Here is a 20,984-nt window from a genome sequence, read left to right as displayed (position 1 = left end):
TAATACCTGTCTCAGACTGTGGATTAAAACCTGTAGCCTACTTATGTTTTAAAAATTCAGACTAATTAAATGATGTTTCCAACTTTGTAATTATGATACTCAGGAAAAATCTGTTAAATATCCATAATACGTTTTGTGTATATCCGTAACACGTTTTGTGTATAAAACATAGTTCATTATCTAAAATTGTTTATCGTGAGCACGTACTTTTGTTTTTTGGGTAATAAGTTCTTGTACACTACTTATGTACTATGTGTATGTAATTTGTTTGCTGTTTGTACATGTTTGTCAATTTATTATGTGTATGTGTTGCGTGTAATCAAATGACAAATCCTATATCACATGTGTGATCTATTGGATGCTAAATAAATAAATAAAAGTAACTGATAATGCCATTACAGGGCAGCTAAAGTGGGACAGTGCAGCAGAATGTCGGCCACCTTCAACTGGCCGCCGCATCGACACTGGGGTCGGTCTTCACGGCACAGGAGGTAGCCGTGGGTCATCCACGTGTGGCCAATGTGGAGCCGGCAGAGGAGCACAGAGCTCCTGCGAGAGGCCCGCACGGAGTACTTCCAAACATTCTAGTCTCCTTTACAGCACACAGTTTATTGTGCATACCGAAGTTAAGCTATTCGGTAGCCCAAATCTGAAAAACTTTGCAGCGTAATACCGAGCACACGCCAGTTTCAGAGATGCCGATCTCCAGAAGCGGTTTCCGAGTAGCCTGTTTGGTCAGGCTGTCAGGAAGTTCATTTCCTGGGATTCTGACATGTCCCGGCATCCAGACAAACACCACCGAATGACCGGATCTTTCCAGGGCACAGACGGCCTCCTGGACGGTCGCTACCGAAGGATGGCGAGGGTAGCACCGGTCAGTAGCTTGTAAGCCGCTCAAGGAGTCACTACAGACAAGGAAGGACTCACTGGAGCATGAATGCATATGCTCAAGAGCACGAGATAAGGTCATCTGCTCTGCAGTAAAACACTGTACCCATCTGTAAAGGAATGTCGTTCAATAGTCCTGTGTGAACATAGGTGAAGCCAATGTGACTGTCAACCGTAGAGCTGTCGGTGTAGACGACTTCAGAGCCCCAGCACACACCGAGATTCGACAGCAAGTAACAGCGTAAAACCTGTAATGGTACTCGAATTACGTAACCGTTACAGAACCTCACCTCAACCTCTCGATACCAGCAATAGTCTACTGTGTTTTTGTAAAATTGTTAACATATTTCTGCGACAACATTCAGATTTGATTTCATTAATGTGGAGGTACTTTGATACATTGATATGTTTATGTTACAATGATATTATTCGTACGTGTATTCTTTCTTTTGTCACTATGATCTTTGTCGTACTTATAACTCTGATTTTTGGGCACGTAAGCGGTTATTAGAGAGTCAAGCCTTGGACGTCGTGTTGGAAAGACACATATTGTAGTCAGTTTATAAAATGTGAACTTTAACAGTGAGGAAGATATTTTCAAGTATGTTTTATTTTGTGAAGTGAAGTGATATTGCAAAAAAAAGTAATAAAGAAGAAGTGTAACTTAAATTCGGAGTGCTGACTACTTTTTTCATCGCCATTGTCTTAACTTGCAAAAGTTTAATCTTCAAGAATGGTTTATGAAACACATCTATAAAACTTTTGAATATCGCAGAATAACACCGAGGCTTCTTTGCATCCGAGTTTAGAATCATCACCACCTATATTTTCGACGATAGAGCCGTGAATTCACAATGAGACCGGCGTGGGAAACACGAAAAGATGAGTGCCGTTCATCCATTATTTCATGAAATGACTTTATTAACTGTGCTCTAATGACACCTGCCACATAATGTAACTTTGTTGTTGTCCGAAACTGCAATATTTAGCAGCATGAGCAACACTACAATCGTAATTAAATTTTACCTTTGTTGCGGTAGGGTTGTTAGAAATCTCAGGAGGGACTGAGTCCTCAGGGCCTAGGTATAAACCGTGGAGGGGTATATGAATGGACCTGGACAATAGGTGGTAATGCAAATGAGTCTAGTTCAGACAGAAGAGGTCAGGTGTGAACCGTGATCGTAATCCCCGACCTGGGTTGTGACACAGGAGATGGACTGCCGTGGTTGGGAAAAGGAAACAGTAATTTGGATGCTCAGGAGAGCTACAAATGCAGTTGTTGGCACCCGATCTGCAACGAAGGGACCCCAATCTTTACCAGTAGGCCGATCACCTGACTCGTCCTAAGTGTTCCCGTCACTAGTCGAACCCGCAGAGGCGCAACGGGTCTAGTAACTGCAATGCCGAGGGAGCCCCCGGACCCTAAAATAGACTCCCATAGTCGAGGTGGGATCGAACAAGACAGCCACGGCAGTGTAGAGTGATCTGCATCCCAGTCGGTGTTGCTCAGGCAACGGAGGGCATTGAGGTGCTGCCAGCACTTCCGCTCAAGCTGACGAGGATGAGGAAGCCGAGTCAATCGGGCGTCCGAAACCAGTCCTAAAAATAAACGTGTCTGCACTACAACGAATGGGTCATCATCGAGGTAAAGTTCCGGTTCCGGACGAACGGTGCGATGCCGACAACGTGCACGGCACGCAACTTCGCAGATGAAAACTGGAAGTCGTGGGCTAGAGACCGTGACTGCGCCTCGTGGCTGGCTCCCTGTAGGCACCGCTCAGCGATGCCAGTACTGGGGGAGCAGTACGAAACGCAAAAGTCGTCCGCATACAGATAAGGTGTGACGGACGGCCCCACAGCTACTGCTAGACCGTTAATGCCCACTAAAAACAAGTAGACACTCACTACTGAGACCTCATTCTCCTGGACATGGGGGGAACTACGGGAGGCACCGACTCGGACACGGAAAGTGTGGTGCGACAGGAAGGTTCGGATAAAAATAAGGAGTGGGCCGCGGAGAACCCACTCGTATAATGCGCCAGGTCGTGTTGTATGCTTTTCTTACATCAAAAAGACAGCAACCGGGTGTTGGTATCTGGAAAAGGCCATTCGGATGGCAGACTTGAGGGACACTAGATCATCAGTGGCAGAGTGACCATGGCAGAAACCACCCTGGCACGGAGCCAGTAGATACTGTGACTCCCGGATCCGACACAACTGCCGACTCACCGCACATTTCAGCAGCTTACAAAGAATGTCGGTGACGTTGATGGGCTGATACACAGCCACAGCAAATGGGTTTTTAGCACGTTTGAGCAATGGAACAATGACGCTGTCTTGCCATTGCAATGGGAATACGCCGTTGCTCCAGATGCAGCTGAAGATATTTAATCATCTTAATGTGCATCCAATTTGGCCATAGAGCTGTGTCAGAGCAATGTGCAAGGGGCACTGAGGAGCTCCCACTCAGTAAATAGAGTATTATATGATTCACTGTGGCATGTAGTGAATGGGAGGAGTTCCCTTTCATCCACCAATTTAGGGTACAAAAGGCTGGGGGTAATTCTCCAACGCAGAGGCCCGAGCATAGTGCTCCACAGAGTGCTCGGAAATTGTGTTTGCACCGGTAGATAGCACTCCACTGATATTAATTCTAGGGACACCTGTCACGGTCTGGTGCCAATAGATATGTCCGATTTTCTTCCGGACTTGTGAAGGCGACATATGGTACTCAGTGGTTGAGATGTACCTCTCCTAACGCCCCTGTTTCCGTCCTTTTACGAGCTGGAGAACGTGGGCACAGAGCCATTTAAAAGCTATTCGGCACTCCAGTGATAGGTGCCACTTATGTCGCTGTAGAGCCTGCCTACACTATTTAACAGCCTCGACGATTTCCGGCAAACACCGAGGCACTTTCTTTCGCCAGAGGCACGCTAAGGTACAAGAAATCGTGTTTCCCACTGCAGAAACGATCGTTGCGGTTACTCGCTCAACCACCACATTGGTGTTACCGTAAGGGGGAGATTATTGGTGACGGCAGAGGTGAAAGTTTTCCAGTCTGCCTCGTTTAAAGCCCACCTGGGTAGGCATCCAGAGGGATGACGCTGGGGGAGCGACAGGAAGATGGGGGAAGTGTTCACTACCGCACAAGTCATTGTGGGCTCTGCAGTGGATAGATGGGAAAAGTCCTGGGCTGCAGAGGGATAAATCAATGGCCGAGTAAGTGCTGAGAGTCACACTGAAATGTGAGGGGGCCCTGTATTTAAGAGGCAGAGGTCAAGTTGAGACAGTACATTTTTGGTATCTCTATTATGGAAATGGAAGAGGATGTAGATGAAGATGAAATGGGAGATACGATACTGCGTGAAGAATTTGACAGAGCACTGAAAGACCTGAGTCGAAACAAGGCCCCAGGAGTAGACAACATTCCATTAGAACTAATGACGGCCTTGGGAGAGCCAGTCCTGACAAAACTCTACCATCTGGTGAGCAAGATGTATGCAACAGGCGGAATATCCTCAGACTTCAAGAAGAATATAATAATTCCAATCCCAAAGAAAGCAGGTGTTGACAGATGTGAAAATTACCGAACTATCAGTTTAATAAGTCACAGCTGCAAAATACTAATGCGCATTCTTTACAGTCGAATGGAAAAACTGGTAGAAGCCAACCTCGGCGAAGATCAGTTTGGATTCCGCAGAAATGTTGGAACACTTGAGGCAATACTGACCCTACGACTTATCTTAGAAAATAGATTAAGGAAAGGCAAACCTACATTTCTAGCATTTGTGAACTTAGAGAAAGCTTTTGACAATGTTGACTGGAATATTCTCTTTCAAATTCTGAAGGTGGCAGGGGTAAAATACAGGGAGCAAAAGGCTATTTACAATTTGTACAGAAAGCAGATTGCAGTTATAAGAGTCGAGGGGCATGAAAGGTAAACAGTGGTTGGGAAGGGAGTGAGACAGGGCTGTAGCCTCTCCTCGATGTTATTCAATCTGTATATTGAGCAAGCAGTAAAGGAAACAAAAGAAAAATTCGGAGTAGGTATTAAAGTCCATGGAGAAGAAATAAAAACTTTGAGGTTCGCCGATGACATTGTAATTCTGTCAGAGACAGCAAAGGACTTGGAAGAGCAGTTGAACGGAATGGACAGTGTCTTGAAAGGAGGATATAAGATGAACATCAACAAAAGAAAAACAAGGATAATGGAATGTAGTCGAATTAAGTCGGTTGATGCTGAGGGAATTAGATTAGGAAATGAGACACTTAAAGTAGTAAAGGAGTTTTGCTATTCGGAGAGCAAAATAACTGATGATGGTCGAAGTAGAGAGGATATAAAATGTAGACTAGCAATGGCAAGGAATGCGTTTCTGAAGAAGAGAAATTTGTTAACATAGAGTATAGATTTTAGTGCCAGGAAGTCGTTTCTGAAAGTATTTGTATGGAGTGTAGCCATGTATGGAATGAAACATGGACAATAAATAGTTTGGACAAGAAGAGAATGGAAGCTTTCGAAATGTGGTGCTACAGAAGAATGTTGAAGATTAGGTGGGTAGATCACGTAACTAATGAGGAGGTATTGAATAGGATTGGGGAGAAGAGAAGTTTGTGGCACAACTTGACTAGAAGAAGGGATCGGTTGGTAGGACATGTTCTGAGACATCAGGGGATCACCAATTTAGTACTGGAGGGCAGCATGGAGGGTAAAAATCGTAGAAGGAGACCAAGAGATGAATACACTAAGCAGATATAAGGATGTAGGTTGCAGTAGGTACTGGGAGATGAAGAAGCTTGCACAGGACAGAGTAGCATGGAGAGCTGCATGAAACCAGTCTCAGGACTGAAGAAAACAACAACAACAACAACAACCTTGGCCAGTGAGCACGGTGCCACCACATCAGGTGTTATTGGCTTTAAAAGTCCCAGAAGTATGTAAGGTTTAGGGAGTTGATTAATCAGTGCAGCCAATATGTTCAGGAGTACTGCACCACCCGGAGGAAGATATACATTGCAGACAGTTATTTCCTGCGTTGTCCTTATCCTGACAGCTACAGCTTCAAGAGGAGTTTGGAGGGGTGCCGGTCTGCTACATACAGAGTTCAGGACACAGACGCATATTCCACCTGACACACTATGATATTCGCTACGGTTTTTGTAATATCCTCTATAGCCACGGAGAGCAGGGGTCTGCATTGTCGGGACCAGGTTTCCTGGAGGGCAAGGCAGAAAGCAAGTGTAGAACTTAACAGCTGTCGTAGCTATGCCAGATGGTAGAAAAAACCACAGAAATTCCACTGGAGGATGACGTTATATTTGAGGCTGGGAAGGCATCAAGCGCTCAAGGAGGCAGTTTACGTCTCAGGGTCACGTGATGCCACCGACTGAGTACGTGTGAGGCTCATATCCATTGTGTCTGAGGGTCCGACAAGGTCGAGGTCCTCAGGGGACACCAGAATCTCCACCTCATCCTCAGACGCTGAGCTTGTAGGGAGTGGTGGTGTGGGTGCCACTGCAATGTCTTTGTTCTCGGGAGTCTTTCTCTCACTGCTCCTTATGTTTCTCCGGCTGGAAGTGCTTCACTGATTCAGTCTGAGGGACTAACGAGGACACAAAATTTAAATAGCTAGGTGAAATTATATGACCAAATGCTTTAGAGAAAGAAGCTAACTTAGCAAGGGCAAGGAAAATGGAGGCGGCTAACAAAAAAACTGTATAACATGAAATCTATTTCCATAAATGCAGAACTTCAGCATTGAAATACTGTCATTAAACCGGAATGCCTTTATGCATCAAAATGCCTTTCGTTATATACAGCCAAATAATCAGGTGGAATAGAAACGAAGGAAAGGAAAATAATCAGGAAAATCTTGGGATCAAAATATGAAAATGAGAAATTGAAATTAAGAAGTAATAAAGAAGTTTATGAAAAATAAGAGTGAATATCAGACTCAATGAGGAAGAGAAGAGTTGCATTCTATGGACACCTAAAAGTCTGGATGAAAACAGGATAACAAAAAGAATTTTTAACTTCTTTGACAAAAAACCACAAAACATCAATGACAAGAATATAAGAAGTTAAAGCAGACCCAAGGAAAATGGAAATAATAGAGAAAGAAATAAGAGAAAGAGAAAGGTTAACAGCAAAAGTAGAAGATTTAAAGGGCTTCCAGGAGAAAACAAAGAAAAAGATAGTTGCAAAATGGACAGCAGAAAAAAAGATAAAAACATAGGGAAAGAATGAAAAAATTATTCAAAAGAAAGGAAAAAAGAAAGCTTTATATGGAAGACTATTGTAAATTTGTATAGTGTTGTTTACTATGGAGGTTTTATAGGCTGATGTCCTTATTGACTGGACATGAAACTTTTCCTTTTGTCTTTTATCATGTTCATGGATATCAAAATTTTCATTTACATCTTTTAAATTCTTTCTTATATATTTACAGATTTCTAGCATATACGTACAGGGAAGAGGGATTATTGATGATTTTTGAAAGAGGGATTTGCAAGAATCTGTTTGTTGAGCATGTTACATTGCTCTTACAGTTCAATTTTGAGTTAAGAAGATGACTGAATGAGGTAGTGTATTATCCCAGAATATAATTCAGTACAGTAGGATGCTGTGGAATCGGGTAAAGTAGGCAGTTCGGACAGTGCTATAACTTGCTTTGACAGAGAGAAAATGCAGACTGTAATATATTTTATTAAGTGTTCCACTAATTTTGTTTATACGTGTGTGCCATTTGAAGTTATTATGAAGCCATAAGCCTAAAAACTTTGTTTCTGGAGAAGATGAAATTTTGTTGAGTTTATTGTCATACTGGTGTCACCTTTTAAACAGAAATTTAGGAATGTTGTGTTTTTGGTGTTTGTCATACATTTCTTCTCCTCAAACCATCTATTTAGCTGTTCTGTAGTCTTATTAACAGCCGTTTGAAGCTGACTTAGGGTATTTCCTGTAATTAGGATGTCATCTGCAAAAAAAGTGTTTGTTTGTAACTCAATGTTCAAGTCTAGATCATTTATGTACAGGAGAAAGAGGATTGGCCCAAGAATTAATCCCTGAGGGACTCGACTCCTTTATTTAGAACTTCTGCATCTGAGAAGCATGTCCTGTTGTTTTTCCTTTAGTTCACATTTTATTTGTATTTTTTATTTCCTGTTTGTTAAGTATGAAGTGAAACATTTTAGTACAGTGCCTCTAATGCCATATACCTGGAGCTTCTTGTGGTCCAGTATGTCAAAGGCTTTACTACTTAAGTCTTAAAAAAATGTCCATGGCTCTTTGTTTTTTGTCTATTGCTTGCAGGGCATTTTCTATAAAATCATAGATTGCACTGGTTGTTGATTTATTTTTCCTGAATCCATGCTGAGAATCAGTGAGAATTTTGTTTTTCTCTGAGAATTTCATTAACCTATTATACATTACTTTTTCTATGATTTTACTAAAGCCTGATAATAATGAAACTGGTCTATAGTTTTCTATATTTGTTTTGTCTCCTTTCTTACGGATAGGGACCACTTGTGCAGTTTGTAAACTGTCTGAAAATGTGCCTGTCAGAAAGGACGAATTTACTATATCTGCAAGAGGAAGTGAAATGTTTTTAGTACATTGCTTTATGATTTAATCACGAATACCATCAATCCCTGACGACATTTTCCTATAAGCTGATGCAACACTGATGATTTCATCTGAGGTTGTTCCATCAATGTAGATTGAAAAGGAACACGAGTGCACTTTGTTTTTCCGTTTCATTTTAGTATCTGTTTTGTCACTGACTATCAAATTATTTGCGATCTCTGCAAAGTAACATTTAAAAAGATCTGTGATGTGTTGGGAATCAGTTATACTCTTGTTCTCATGGTTAAGAGTGATATTTTTCATTTTATTTTTCTTATATCCACTCTGTTATTACCTATGGAATAATATTTTGGGGAGTCAACAGTAAAAATATTCAAATAGTTTTCAAATTACAGAAAAGAGCAATTCGTATAATAACCAAGAGTGGCAGTAGGGCTCACTGCCTTGAACATTTCCAAAAGCTGGAAATCCTAACTGTCCCCTGTGAATACATTTTTCAAAGTGTTATGTTTGTAAAAAAAAAAATATTGACTGCTATATGAAAAATTCTTTAGTACACAGCTATGAAACTAGAAACCAATACAATCCGCATCTAGAGAGGAAAAATAAAGTTAAAGCTCAGCAGAGCTTGTTGTACAATGCTGTTAAATTATATAATAAATTACCCCAAAAAATACACTCCTGGAAATTGAAATAAGAACACCGTGAATTCATTGTCCCAGGAAGGGGAAACTTTATTGACACATTCCTGGGGTCAGATACATCACATGATCACACTGACAGAACCACAGGCACATAGACACAGGCAACAGAGCATGCACAATGTCGGCACTAGTACAATGTATATCCAGCTTTCGCAGCAATGCAGGCTGCTATTCTCCCATGGAGACGATCGTAGAGATGCTGGATGTAGTCCTGTGGAACGGCTTGCCATGCCATTTCCACCTGGCGCCTCAGTTGGACCAGCGTTCGTGCTGGACGTGCAGACCGCGTGAGACGACGCTTCATCCAGTCCCAAACATGCTCAATGGGGGACAGATCTGGAGATCTTGCTGGCCAGGGTAGTTGACTTACACCTTCTAGAGCACGTTGGGTGGCACGGGATACATGCGGACGTGCATTGTCCTGTTGGAACAGCAAGTTCCCTTGCCGGTCTAGGAATGGTAGAACGATAGGTTCGATGACGGTTTGGATGTACCGTGCACTATTCAGTGTCCCCTCGACGATCACCAGTGGTGTACGGCCAGTGTAGGAGATCGCTCCCCACACCATGATGCCGGGTGTTGGCCCTGTGTGCCTCGGTCGTATGCAGTCCTGATTGTGGCGCTCACCTGCATGGCGCCAAACACGCATACGACCATCATTGGCACCAAGGCAGAAGCGACTCTCATCGCTGAAGACGACACGTCTTCATTCGTCCCTCCATTCACGCCTGTCGCGACACCACTGGAGGCGGGCTGCACGATGTTGGGGCCTGAGCGGAAGACGGCCTAACGGTGTGCGGGACCGTAGCCCAGCTTCATGGAGACGGTTGCGAATGGTCCTCGCCGATACCCCAGGACCAACAGTGTCCCTAATTTGCTGGGAAGTGGCGGTGCGGTCCCCTACGGCACTGCGTAGGATCCTACGGTCTTGGCGTGCATCCGTGCGTCGCTGCGGTCCGGTCCCAGGTCGACGGGCACGTGCACCTTCCGCCGACCACTGGCGAGAACATCGATGTACTGTGGAGACCTCACGCCCCACGTGTTGAGCAATTCGGCGGTACGTCCACCCGGCCTCCCGCATGCCCACTATACGCCCTCGCTCAAAGTCCGTCAACTGCACATACGGTTCACGTCCACGCTGTCGCGGCATGCTACCAGTGTTAAAGACTGCGATGGAGCTCCGTATGCCACGGCAAACTGGCTGACACTGACGGCGGCGGTGCACAAATGCTGCGCAGCTAGCGCCATTCGACGGCCAACACCGCGGTTCCTGGTGTGTCCGCTGTGCCGTGCGTGTGATCATTGCTTGTACAGCCCTCTCGCAGTGTCCGGAGCAAGTATGGTGGGTCTGACACACAGGTGTCAATGTGTTCTTTTTTCCATTTCCAGGAGTGTAAAAGATATTGACACAATGGGACAGTTCAAAACAAAACTAAAATTTTTTTTATTAAATAAAAGTTATTACGCAGTAATGGACTATCTGAATTAAAACATGTAGTGTAATTAAAGTAGCCTGCATTGTAATACATGAGGAAATCAAAAATTGTACAGTAATATAAGAAAATTTCAAATTACACAAGGATATAAAACTAATTTAAGATACCTCAAAAATGTGTGTAAATACAAATTTTATGTGTATAATTGTAGGTATATTGTATTGTATATGATTTTGCTGATGAAATCCACACAATGTAAATTGTTACATGGATTAATAAAGAAATCAATCAATCAATCAAACTTTATATGCTTCCTTCTTTAAGACTTTGCATACTGCTTGGCTTTTATTTGCCGATTCTGGTATGAAGTTACCATTGGTGATTTTTTTGTTTGTCGTATCACTATTCTGTAGATTTGAATGTATTCCTGTATGATCAATATAAGATTAATGGAAGATGAAAATGTAGAGGGGGCTTGTGAACCTATTACTGCTCAGGTTCGAGGTGCAGAGATTGAAAATTGTGTACTAGATGGGGAAGATAGCAGGATATGTAATAACTGTAAGGAGGATATTGAGATGTGGTGTTGGTATTCAAGTTAATGAAAAGATACTGACAGATGATAATATTATATACAGTGATGGTAAAAGTGAGGTTTCTGGCAATGAAGAACGAGAACATGTTTTACTTTGTCACGACTTAGACGGAATGATTTATGTTGAAGTGAAGGAAGAACAATTAGTGAAAAATGATACTACGAATATAGCTGTCTGCGGTATGAATGAACAGGGGAACATGGTAATCAGCTTGTACCTGTTAGCAAATCAGTGAAATAGTGTTGACTCATAAAGATGTCAAAAAACAAGGTGAGCTTATTGGAGTCAAAATATCAAGAGTAACATATTACAATTATATGGGTAATGCTAATGAAGTTCCTGGTGTTCTGAACGACATTTGTCAGATTATGCATCCAGATTTGGTGGTTGAGGGAAGGGGGGGGGGGTTGATTCTTTGGGGGCATTAGAAGCATCAATAAAAGAGGAAAAAGGATTAGAATTTGAAGAAATTGAAAGGGATTTGTTACCTGCAGGGGTCCGGGAGGGAGATATAGGTGAATATGATGTGCACAGGAGTTCATGTGTTTATGCACAAACAGAAATTTGGAAGGGGGAATGACACTGAAACTATGTAAGTGTTAGTTTTTTGTAAGACAACTAATTTTTTTTACTACAGCATAAGTGAAAAGGGAATTTTGCCTGACAGTGACAATGTTTTTGAATAGAAAAATTTCCAAAATCAAAATCAAAGAAAGGATGAAGACCATTTTTTCAGTTAGCCAATTATTATAGAAAATATGTACAAACACAGGCACTGAATGCACCATGATTGAACAGCCTCTTAAGAAAAATTACTATGTGGGAGTGGAGTGAGGCAGCTTTTGACAAGATAAAAGAACAACTGTGTAAGGGTGAAATAGCACCTGATCTTTCATTACCATTTTGTCTGATAACAGACAGTAGCTTATTTTGGATTAGGGTTTTATTCATTCCAAGAGAAGGTAGTTAATGGGTGTATCTAAGGTTATACCTATTTGGCTGCAAATGGAGTAGAAATCCTGTAAAATATTCTATTACGAAACTTTCTGTGTTACAACAGGAAAAATAGAAGTAAATTACATATTTATCATAAAATTTATGAGGTATAGAAGTAGAAGGCTTATTTATGGATGGCTGTAGACAAAACTGCGAAATATATCTCTACACGGTGATGTCGCTATGTCTACAGGTGATCTGGAACTCATATCCTGCACATCTTTGCTCGCTCCAGCCATCAGCAGTGTTCTTACTGCTTCGATGCGGTTTGTGGAAGCAGCCCAGTGGAGTGGCGTCTTCCCCCAAAGATCCTGAACATCTAGCTCCGCTGACGCCGTCAGCAGTGCCCACATGATCTTCAAGTTACCTCGGTATGCAGCCACGTGCAGAGGTGTCTGCTCACTCGAGTCCTTCACGTTGACATTTGCCCCCGCATTCAGGAGACACTTGACGGCGTCTACACTGGCTTTCATCACTGCGAGGTGCAGGGCGGAATTTCCGCTGCCGTCCTTCGCGTCGACCGGTGCGCCTGCGGCCAGCAGATTCTGCAGTTCGTCCACTTCACCGGTTCTAGCTGCCTCTGTCAGCCTTTCGCCCAAGTCCTCCGGCTGCTCCACAGATGAAGTCCTGCAAAGTAAACCGTTGTTCGCACAACTCTCTGTGCCAAAAACAATGTGACAAGTGTAACTCTCAAAACTGATGCAGGTGGTCGCTGCTGTTCGGAGTGACAATGTTGTACCAGGAAAGTAGTGTAAGAAAATGTACATGAAACTGCAGTAGCAGTAAGGTGGAAGGTCAGTAACAGCAGTAAGGTGGAAGGTCAGTAACAATGAAGTAAACGAAAGTTGCTGCTTTCCTAGAAATCTAGGGACAGAAGTAAACTCAATGACAAGGCAATATTATCATCTCTCTCCATCCTATATCACTACCTACTCCTGCTCACTGTCTTAGCAATTTCTACATCACAACAATAATTTTACTGCTCGAAACTTCCTAGCAGATTAAAACTGTGTGCTGGACCGTGATGCAAACTCAAAACCTTCGCCTTTCCTGGGCAAATGGTCTAACAACTGAACTTTCCAGGCACGACTTGTGACTCGCTCTCACGACTTTACTTCCCCTGGTAGCTTTTCTAGCTGCCAAACTTCAGAAAAGTTCTCACGCATACCTTACAGGACTAGCACTTGTGGAAAAAGGATACAAATGGCTTAGCCACAACTGTGGATTGTTACCACAATGAATTTTCACTCTACGATGGAGTGTGCACTCCCCTGAAGCTTCTTGGCAGATTAAAACTGTTAAAACTGCTCGAGTCAGTCACGTGTCATGCTTCGATAACTCATTCACAAAGAGCAATTGCTCAGAAAAAGCTGTCCAGCTAACTACTTTATTCTTTTATTAAGCTTCAAATCAGCAAACCCTCCACTGTAGGGTGAAAATTTATTCTAGTCCTATTGCTTTATCTACATAATTTGTACCGGAAGTGAATGCTACAAATGTCTAATTCTATAAAATTGAATGACAGTATGTTAAAACAAAGCACTAACTTATTATGCTAGTACTGTGTGCAGCAAAATTTCAATGGCTCATTCCCAGATTTTGAAGAACACATTTTGTTTAACGAGTCGAGCACAAGAATCACTGATTTATTAGACAAAGCGCATACAGTGCCACTATTAAGAAACATTGAGAGTCGAGTTGGCAACAGTCGTTAGGGAGAGCTCGTGCTCTTAGCGTCATATTTGGGCATGAGACTAACTGAAGTCATTCTCAATGGACAGACCAACATTTGCCTAAAGTGGTTTTGGTAATGGCCAGGCAGGGATTTGAACCCACTGCCCTGAGTCCATTGCCTTAAGAGCACTGCCCTCTCACTCAGTCAAAGTTTATTTTAAAGATAAGGGATAAAATCTGAACATTATTGAGAACAAACTGTGTACAGCATTTGTGGCAGCCCTGCAGAACCCTGCATGTGGAACAGTAGTGCCTTCCTGCTGCACGGTGTCCTTCGATAATACAGGGTCCGGCAGAATGAACAGTACGACCTGAGTCACGTAGTTCAGAGACACTGCTGAGCCAGCACAAAGAAAGTATGCGTGTGTTGCCTCAGGAAGGTCAGACGTATGTAATTATGGTAGGGTGTCCATTTCATTTTCATTGAAAAAGGGGACATTTAAAATAAATTACAGAAAAACCTGGGACAATGAAGAAAAAACCAGGACATAAATATTGTACTGACTAAATTTAATACACATACAAGTTTACCTTTACAACGTGCACTCAGATGATACCAAATCACTTTTTACAATTATTCTGCCACACTATCACCATACTTTTAACTTTTATGTACTTTATCAAGAAGTGCATTTTCGTTTGAAATTATATCATAAAAGTCAGTACACGATACACCATTAAAGTGTGTTTTGACAATGAGCAAGGCCCTCACTGTTTCAACTTTCATTCTGTTTTTTCCATCTGACCACAAAGAGTTCACTAACGAAAACACACGTTCCACAGCAGCATTTGACCCAGGAATTGCCAGACAAAACTCCACCAAATGAATTATGTTTTTCATGTTAATGTTTTTACTTTTGAAATAAGCAAATATTTTACACCATGTTGCACTAACACTTTCTTTGTCTCCTTCTTCACTTTTTATGAAGTTCTGTGTACATGAAAATTCATCAAACAGTTCGTCTTCATCAACAGGAAAATTTGGTACAATACTTTTAACAAAAACACAACAGTCCTGAATACCCTTCCACTGTGGCTGCTCCTTTTCAGTATTAACCCAGTCAAATGCTTTAAAAGGTGTGATAAATGGTAAACACCGTACTTTAATATACTCAATGTAAGAGTCACAGAAGATGTCAGCAAAAATATGAAATTGTTCTACAGTAATTTCACCCTCTTCTTCCAGCTTTCTTAGTCTCATGTACAAAGGATGTGAGAAATCTTTTAGATTTTCTACATTGTAATTTGCCCAATAATTTGTTTATTTCTTGATAAATTTCCACTATTGTGATTTCTTGTTTCTCAATACATTTAATTGTTGTGGAGAAAGGTTTTAGCTGGCTAACAAGAAAATGTAGGAGAACAATAGACACAGGGTTGTCAAAGAACTGTTTAAGGATAACAGGACACTTATCAAGGGAAATGAAATATGATTTCAAAGCAGGAAATATCTCTACAATTCTTTCCAATGCTGGTAGCAGAGATAGCCATCTTGTCATGCTGTGCCCAAGTACAGTTTTGTATTCAGTTTCAGTAAACTTACAGAATGACTTCAGAGATTCAACCCTTACTGTATATATGTGGAAATGCCGGTAGATTTTTTTTACAATTAATTGGCAGTCAATGGGTAGGCAATTTGAGCCATTTTGTAAGGAATTGGGCACCACATGTGCTGGACAGCCAACACCTACTATATTATTCACTGTGTTCTGTTGCAGTTTATATAACAAACTGTTTTTTCCTTTCCTCTGCTTACCACCAAAATTGGTGTTAGTGTTGTCTGCAAAACTGCAATTACCTTTCCCTCAAGATCATATTTCTTTAAAACCTCCAGCACATAATTCTGAAGTAAATCTGAAGTTTCTCCAGCTAAATTAACCAATTCGAGCACTTTCACCGTGATGCCATTTTCAGGGTGAAAATATCTGATAAGCAGAGGAACCAACTTCAAATCCAGATGATTCGATGTATCGGTGATTACAGAAATGAATCGAGCACTTTTCAGTTCATTTAAAACCTGCTGAGCTGCATACGGTGCAATAACATTTGAAATGATTGCATTACATTTTGTGTGTCCACATGTGAATTTAGGATTGAAAACTTTTTTAGCAAATGCTGTAGTACAGTCCATTGACTTAAAGCTATGGTTATGCATTGCACTGTGGTATGCAAACGTAGCTTCTTGTGCTGCCAGCTGCCTATCCATTTCTGTTACTGATTTTAAGTTTACACAGTAGTCACTCACATATTTATTTGCTCTTTTCGTTTGATCACTCACGTGATGTTTCTTCGTCTTAATGTGATTCACAATGTCAGACCTTCCACCGTGACCAATAGCAAATTTTGATCTGCACTACGTACATTCTACAGTTTCTCCACTACCTGTGGTAAAAGGAAACTCGCTTTTTATATTGCTGTTAAAATTACACTTTCGTTTTGGCATAATGAAACAGTGATTGCACAGTGCAAAACATTAACAGCATGGTGACAAAAGCCAGAGAGCACGTATCAGTTGTGTAGAATATCTCCGGACCGAAAGGACGGATTCAGTGGATCGATTTAGAAGAGAAGAATCTCCGCTGTTATTCGTAACCTACAGTGCGTTTAAAATTACTTGCGATTTTTGACAGTTCGGTACATATTAGGGGTACACTGAAAGTCATCACACACTTCCTAGTGTAAATAACTGCGCAGTTAATAGCAAGTCAAACAACCAGCAGCGTAAAATACTCTAGCCAAGCGGAATCATAAGAAACGGGACATTTGAGCGTCCCCAAAAAAACTTTCGGGACAGTGGGACATTTTGGCAAAAAACGGGACTGTCCCGGGAAAAACGGGACGAATGGACACCCTAAATTATGCTTTCACGGAGTTCAGAGCATCATTTGCTGTCGAGGTGTATTTAAAAAATAGCAAGTCTCCCATCACAGTTCAGTGAACCTTTCGTCATCATTTCGAGTTGAACCAACACGATTAAGTCCCGGATCACTGTTCGATTGAATGGTGGATGCAACAATTCAGGACTACTGCATCTTTTGCAAAGAAGAAAAGTCCAGGCAAAGGAGGACACGTGGGCGCAGTGCACCGGAGAGTGAGTGGAGCCGGCACGTCAAGCACTCTTCCGAAATCCTCACCATTCCACTGCCAGACACGCCTCGGTACTAACAATATCAGAGTATTCCCTGCAGTGCATCATACACAGAGACTGCTTGTTATACAGAGACTAAATGAACAAGATAAAGCTGCCCGATGAACCTTTGCCTCGCGTTTCCTGGAACTTGTAGCAGCAGACCCATAGAAGTGAAACAACATACTGACGCCAGATAAGGCCCATTATCATTTGGACAGTCACATAAATAAACAGAATTACAGGTACAGGACACCACATAACCGAGATCCTCGTCAGCTGCGTCAGAAAACCTTGCCACTGCGTAGTGTAGCATTGCTTTGTTTGGTCTCCTTAGCTCATATTTTTTTGTGTATCTTCAAGGCCATGCATTAACAGAGACCAGTGATTGCTATGTCCAAATTTTAACCATTTGTGCGTCATATTTAGAAAATAATTGGGGGAAATTTTTTTTGTGATGAATATTTACTGTATATATGTTGAACATATGCCATCATCATCATCAGTTATCTGCTATATTAGCAGGTCATTTGCCTCTCCATTTTCTGCGATCCACTGCTTCCTTCTTAAGGCTGCTGTATGTTGTACCGTCCATCATGTCATCCAGTATCTGGAATCTCTTCCTTCCTCGCTTCCTTTTCCCTTCTACATAACCTTCTAAAGCTGTTTTTATCAGTCCGTCATTCTTTCTTAATATATGCGCAATCCAATTTCTTTTTCTTCTCTTTATTACATCTAGTAACTATCTTTTCCCTCCCAATCTTCTCAGTACCTCTTCATTTTTTACTCTGTCCATCCAACTTATTCTTTCCATCCTCCGCCATGTCCACATCTCAAAAGCCTCCAGCCTTTCTCTGTCTTTCTTCCTCATAGTCCAAGTTTCAACGCCACATAGAAGAACACTCCATACGAGACATTTTATGAGTCTCTTTCTGAGTTCTCTGTCCAGACCGCTGCAGAAGATTCTCCTTTTCTTATAAAACGCCTCTTTTGCCATTGCTATCCTTGTTTTAATTTCTGTGGTGCACTTCCAGTCGGTGTCTATCCTGCTTCCAAGATACTTAAAATTTTGCACCTGTTCTAGTGTTTCTCCATTCAGCACAATTTTTATTTCCTTATTTCCTCCTATTGCCAATACTTTTGTTTTATTTGTGTTAATTTTCATTCCATATTTTTTTCCGTTAGTTGCAATGGTGTCCACCAAATCCTGTAATTCTTTTTACCCTGTGGCTAGAAGGACCATGTCATCAGCAAATCTCAAGCATCCTACTCTTCTTCCTCCAATTTCTACTCCTTTGTCATCTAATGAGCATTGGTCAATCATATTTTCCAAGTACAGGTTGAAAAGAGTAGGTGATAAACAGCATCCTTGTCTTAGTCCTTTCCCTAGTCTGATCCAGTTTGTACTTTCTCCTTTCACTTTAACTGAAACTTTTTGATTAAGGTATAATGAGTTTATAAGTCTTCTGGTTTTCCAGTCCACTCTCTTTTCCCTCATAATAGTCGCCAGCTTGTCCCAAACCACATTGTCAAATGCCTTTTCTAAATCGATGAAGCACATATATAGGTCTCTTCCTTTTTCAATAAACCTTTCTCCCAAGATTCGTAGGAGCCCTATTGCATCTCTGGTGCCCGTATTCCGTCTAAAGCCAAACTGCTCCTCGCCGAGATTCTCCTCTATTACTTTTTCAAGTCTATTATTAATTATTCTTAACATCACTTTGGCTGCATGTGAAATGAGGCTGATTGTCCTGTGCTCGCTGCATTTCTTGGTTCCTTGTTTTTTCGGTAATGGAATCATTACTGTTGTCAAAAAATCCTCAGGCCATTCACCACTGTCATATATTTTATTACATAACCTCAATATTTCTCTTATTCCATTGCGGTTCAAGCATTTTAGTATTTCTCCCGGTATTGTATCTGTACCTACTGCTTTGCCATTTTTCATTGCAGCAATGGCAGACTTTACTTCTTCCATTATGATGGTCGGTCCTTTCTCTTAATCACTTACACTGTTGTGTGATTCAAGTTCCAGAGTTTCTGGTTTGCTATTTGTGTCATATAGCTCTTTTATATATTCTTCCCATCTCTGGAGGACATCGTCATGATCTTTGTACACTATCTCTTTGTCTTTACTCAAAATTTCCATAGTAGCACTTCCTGCTCTGTTTTGTTCCCATGTCATAGTCTTTACTCTGTTGTATAGTAAGTCGTATCTTCCCTTCCTGTCCAGTTCTTCAATTTCATCACATTCCTCTTTTAGCCATTTTTTCCTAGCCTGCTCTGTTTCTCTTCGCAGTTCGTTATTTAACCTTCGGTATATCTTTCTTGCATCTTCAGTATTCTTGTTTTTCAATTTTCTTCTCTCCTCCATATTGGAAATCATTTCTTGTGTGACCCATGGTTTTTTTGACCTTTTCCCTTTTACATATCCTATATTTTGCTGTCCTGCTTTAATGATTCCTTCTTTCAGCATGTTCCAGTACTCGTTGGCATTATCAGGTGCTTCTTTGTCACGTAATGTGTTTAGAAAGTCCCGAGACAGCATTTCTGTAATTTGTTCTTTGTTGGACCTTATCCTCTCTAAATCCCACTTCTTCACCATTGTCGCCATTTTCAATTTTTTCATTCTTATTTCTATTTCTGCCATAAGTAAGTTGTGGTCACTATTAATATCTGCACCTGGTAATGTGTGCACCTTCTTGATTCCATTCCTGTATCTTTCTTCTACCAGTATAAAATCGATTTGGTTTCTGTATTTATCCCCTGGTGATTTCCAAGTGTAGAGCCTCCTCTTATGGTTCTTGAACCATGTGTTTGCCGCTATCAGCTGCCTTTCCCTGCAGTAGTCAATTAACCACTCACCTCTGTCATTTCTCTTTCCAAGACCATGACTGCCTACTATGTTTCCCACTTTCCCTTCTCCCACAATGGCGTTCCAGTCTCCCATTACTATTTTGCAGCATTTTTTATTTTCGTCCATTATTCTCTCTATTACATTGTACGTTTCCTCTACAATTTGGTCATCATGTTCTGAAGTTGGCATATACACCTGGACAATCAGTAAATCTTTTTGTGCTCCTTTCAGCCTTACACCAATAACCCGGTCATTTGCATAGTCCACATATTCCACTCATTTAGCCAATTACTTTGTCATAATCATTCCTACTCCATTAATTCCTTTTACTTCTCCTCCTGAGTAGCAGAATACATATTCATCTGACTGCAACTCTCCATGTCCATTCCATCTTACCTCAGCAACTCCTACGAGGTCCATATGATTCTTTTCCATCTCTCTTTTAAGGTTTTCTAGTTTTCTTGCTTGTAGCAGAGTTCTGACATTCCAGGTACCAATTCTCATTTTGATTTTTTGCCTCCTTTCAAGTAATGTATATAAAAGGAGGCAATGATTTACTTATTTTAGTCAGCAAAATGTCGTGGGTAAATCAGTATTTAAGTACGGGCAACCATGGCTCTATACAATACGATGGAGGTGTTTTATATCCGGGACCAGAGGAAGACATTGAAATGGCGGAAAGAATTCTATTAACAAATGTTAATTGTTCTCGTAGCAGTAATGATATTCGAACAGTGCAAAGAGAGGATGCTGCTAATCATATACGGTATGGAGATAATCCAGCATACGACGATTTGGATACGAGTGGCGAAACAGTTGAATTTGAACGCGTGCCCAGAAGAAAGTAATCTTGGAGTGCGACGGCGCCGCCCAAATAGACCACGACATCGTGGCCGAGGTCACCAAAGTTCCGATATAGCAACTACTAGCGAAACAGTGCCCTTGTTATCTGAGAGTGTAACAGACGGGGCCGCAATCAACACAGTTCAGGGCAGATAGCAATAGCGGCTGGCGCGACAACTGCTGCCGTCGCAGGTGCTGCTTACGGCGTTAAAAAAGTAATT

At 41.5% G+C, this 20,984-nt stretch overlaps 1 protein-coding gene across 1 annotated transcript in view; it reads right to left on the bottom strand.

Annotated features, from left to right (window-relative positions):
• Nucleotides 1-11,630: 11,630 nt before the first annotated feature.
• The window catches only part of LOC124553892 (poly [ADP-ribose] polymerase tankyrase-1-like), a 55,925-nt gene continuing 46,571 nt past the window's right edge, over nt 11,631-20,984 (bottom strand). The window contains exon 4 of the mRNA XM_047127909.1: nt 11,631-12,829. Within this exon, the coding sequence (XP_046983865.1) occupies nt 12,331-12,829 (499 nt within the window). The 3' untranslated portion in view covers nt 11,631-12,330. The remainder of the gene's footprint in view (nt 12,830-20,984) is intronic.

This window comes from Schistocerca americana, chromosome 11 (assembly GCF_021461395.2).
Source record: "Schistocerca americana isolate TAMUIC-IGC-003095 chromosome 11, iqSchAmer2.1, whole genome shotgun sequence".
In the NCBI taxonomy this organism is placed as follows: domain Eukaryota; kingdom Metazoa; phylum Arthropoda; class Insecta; order Orthoptera; family Acrididae; genus Schistocerca; species Schistocerca americana.
This window is presented reverse-complemented; position numbering and strand designations above follow the sequence as displayed.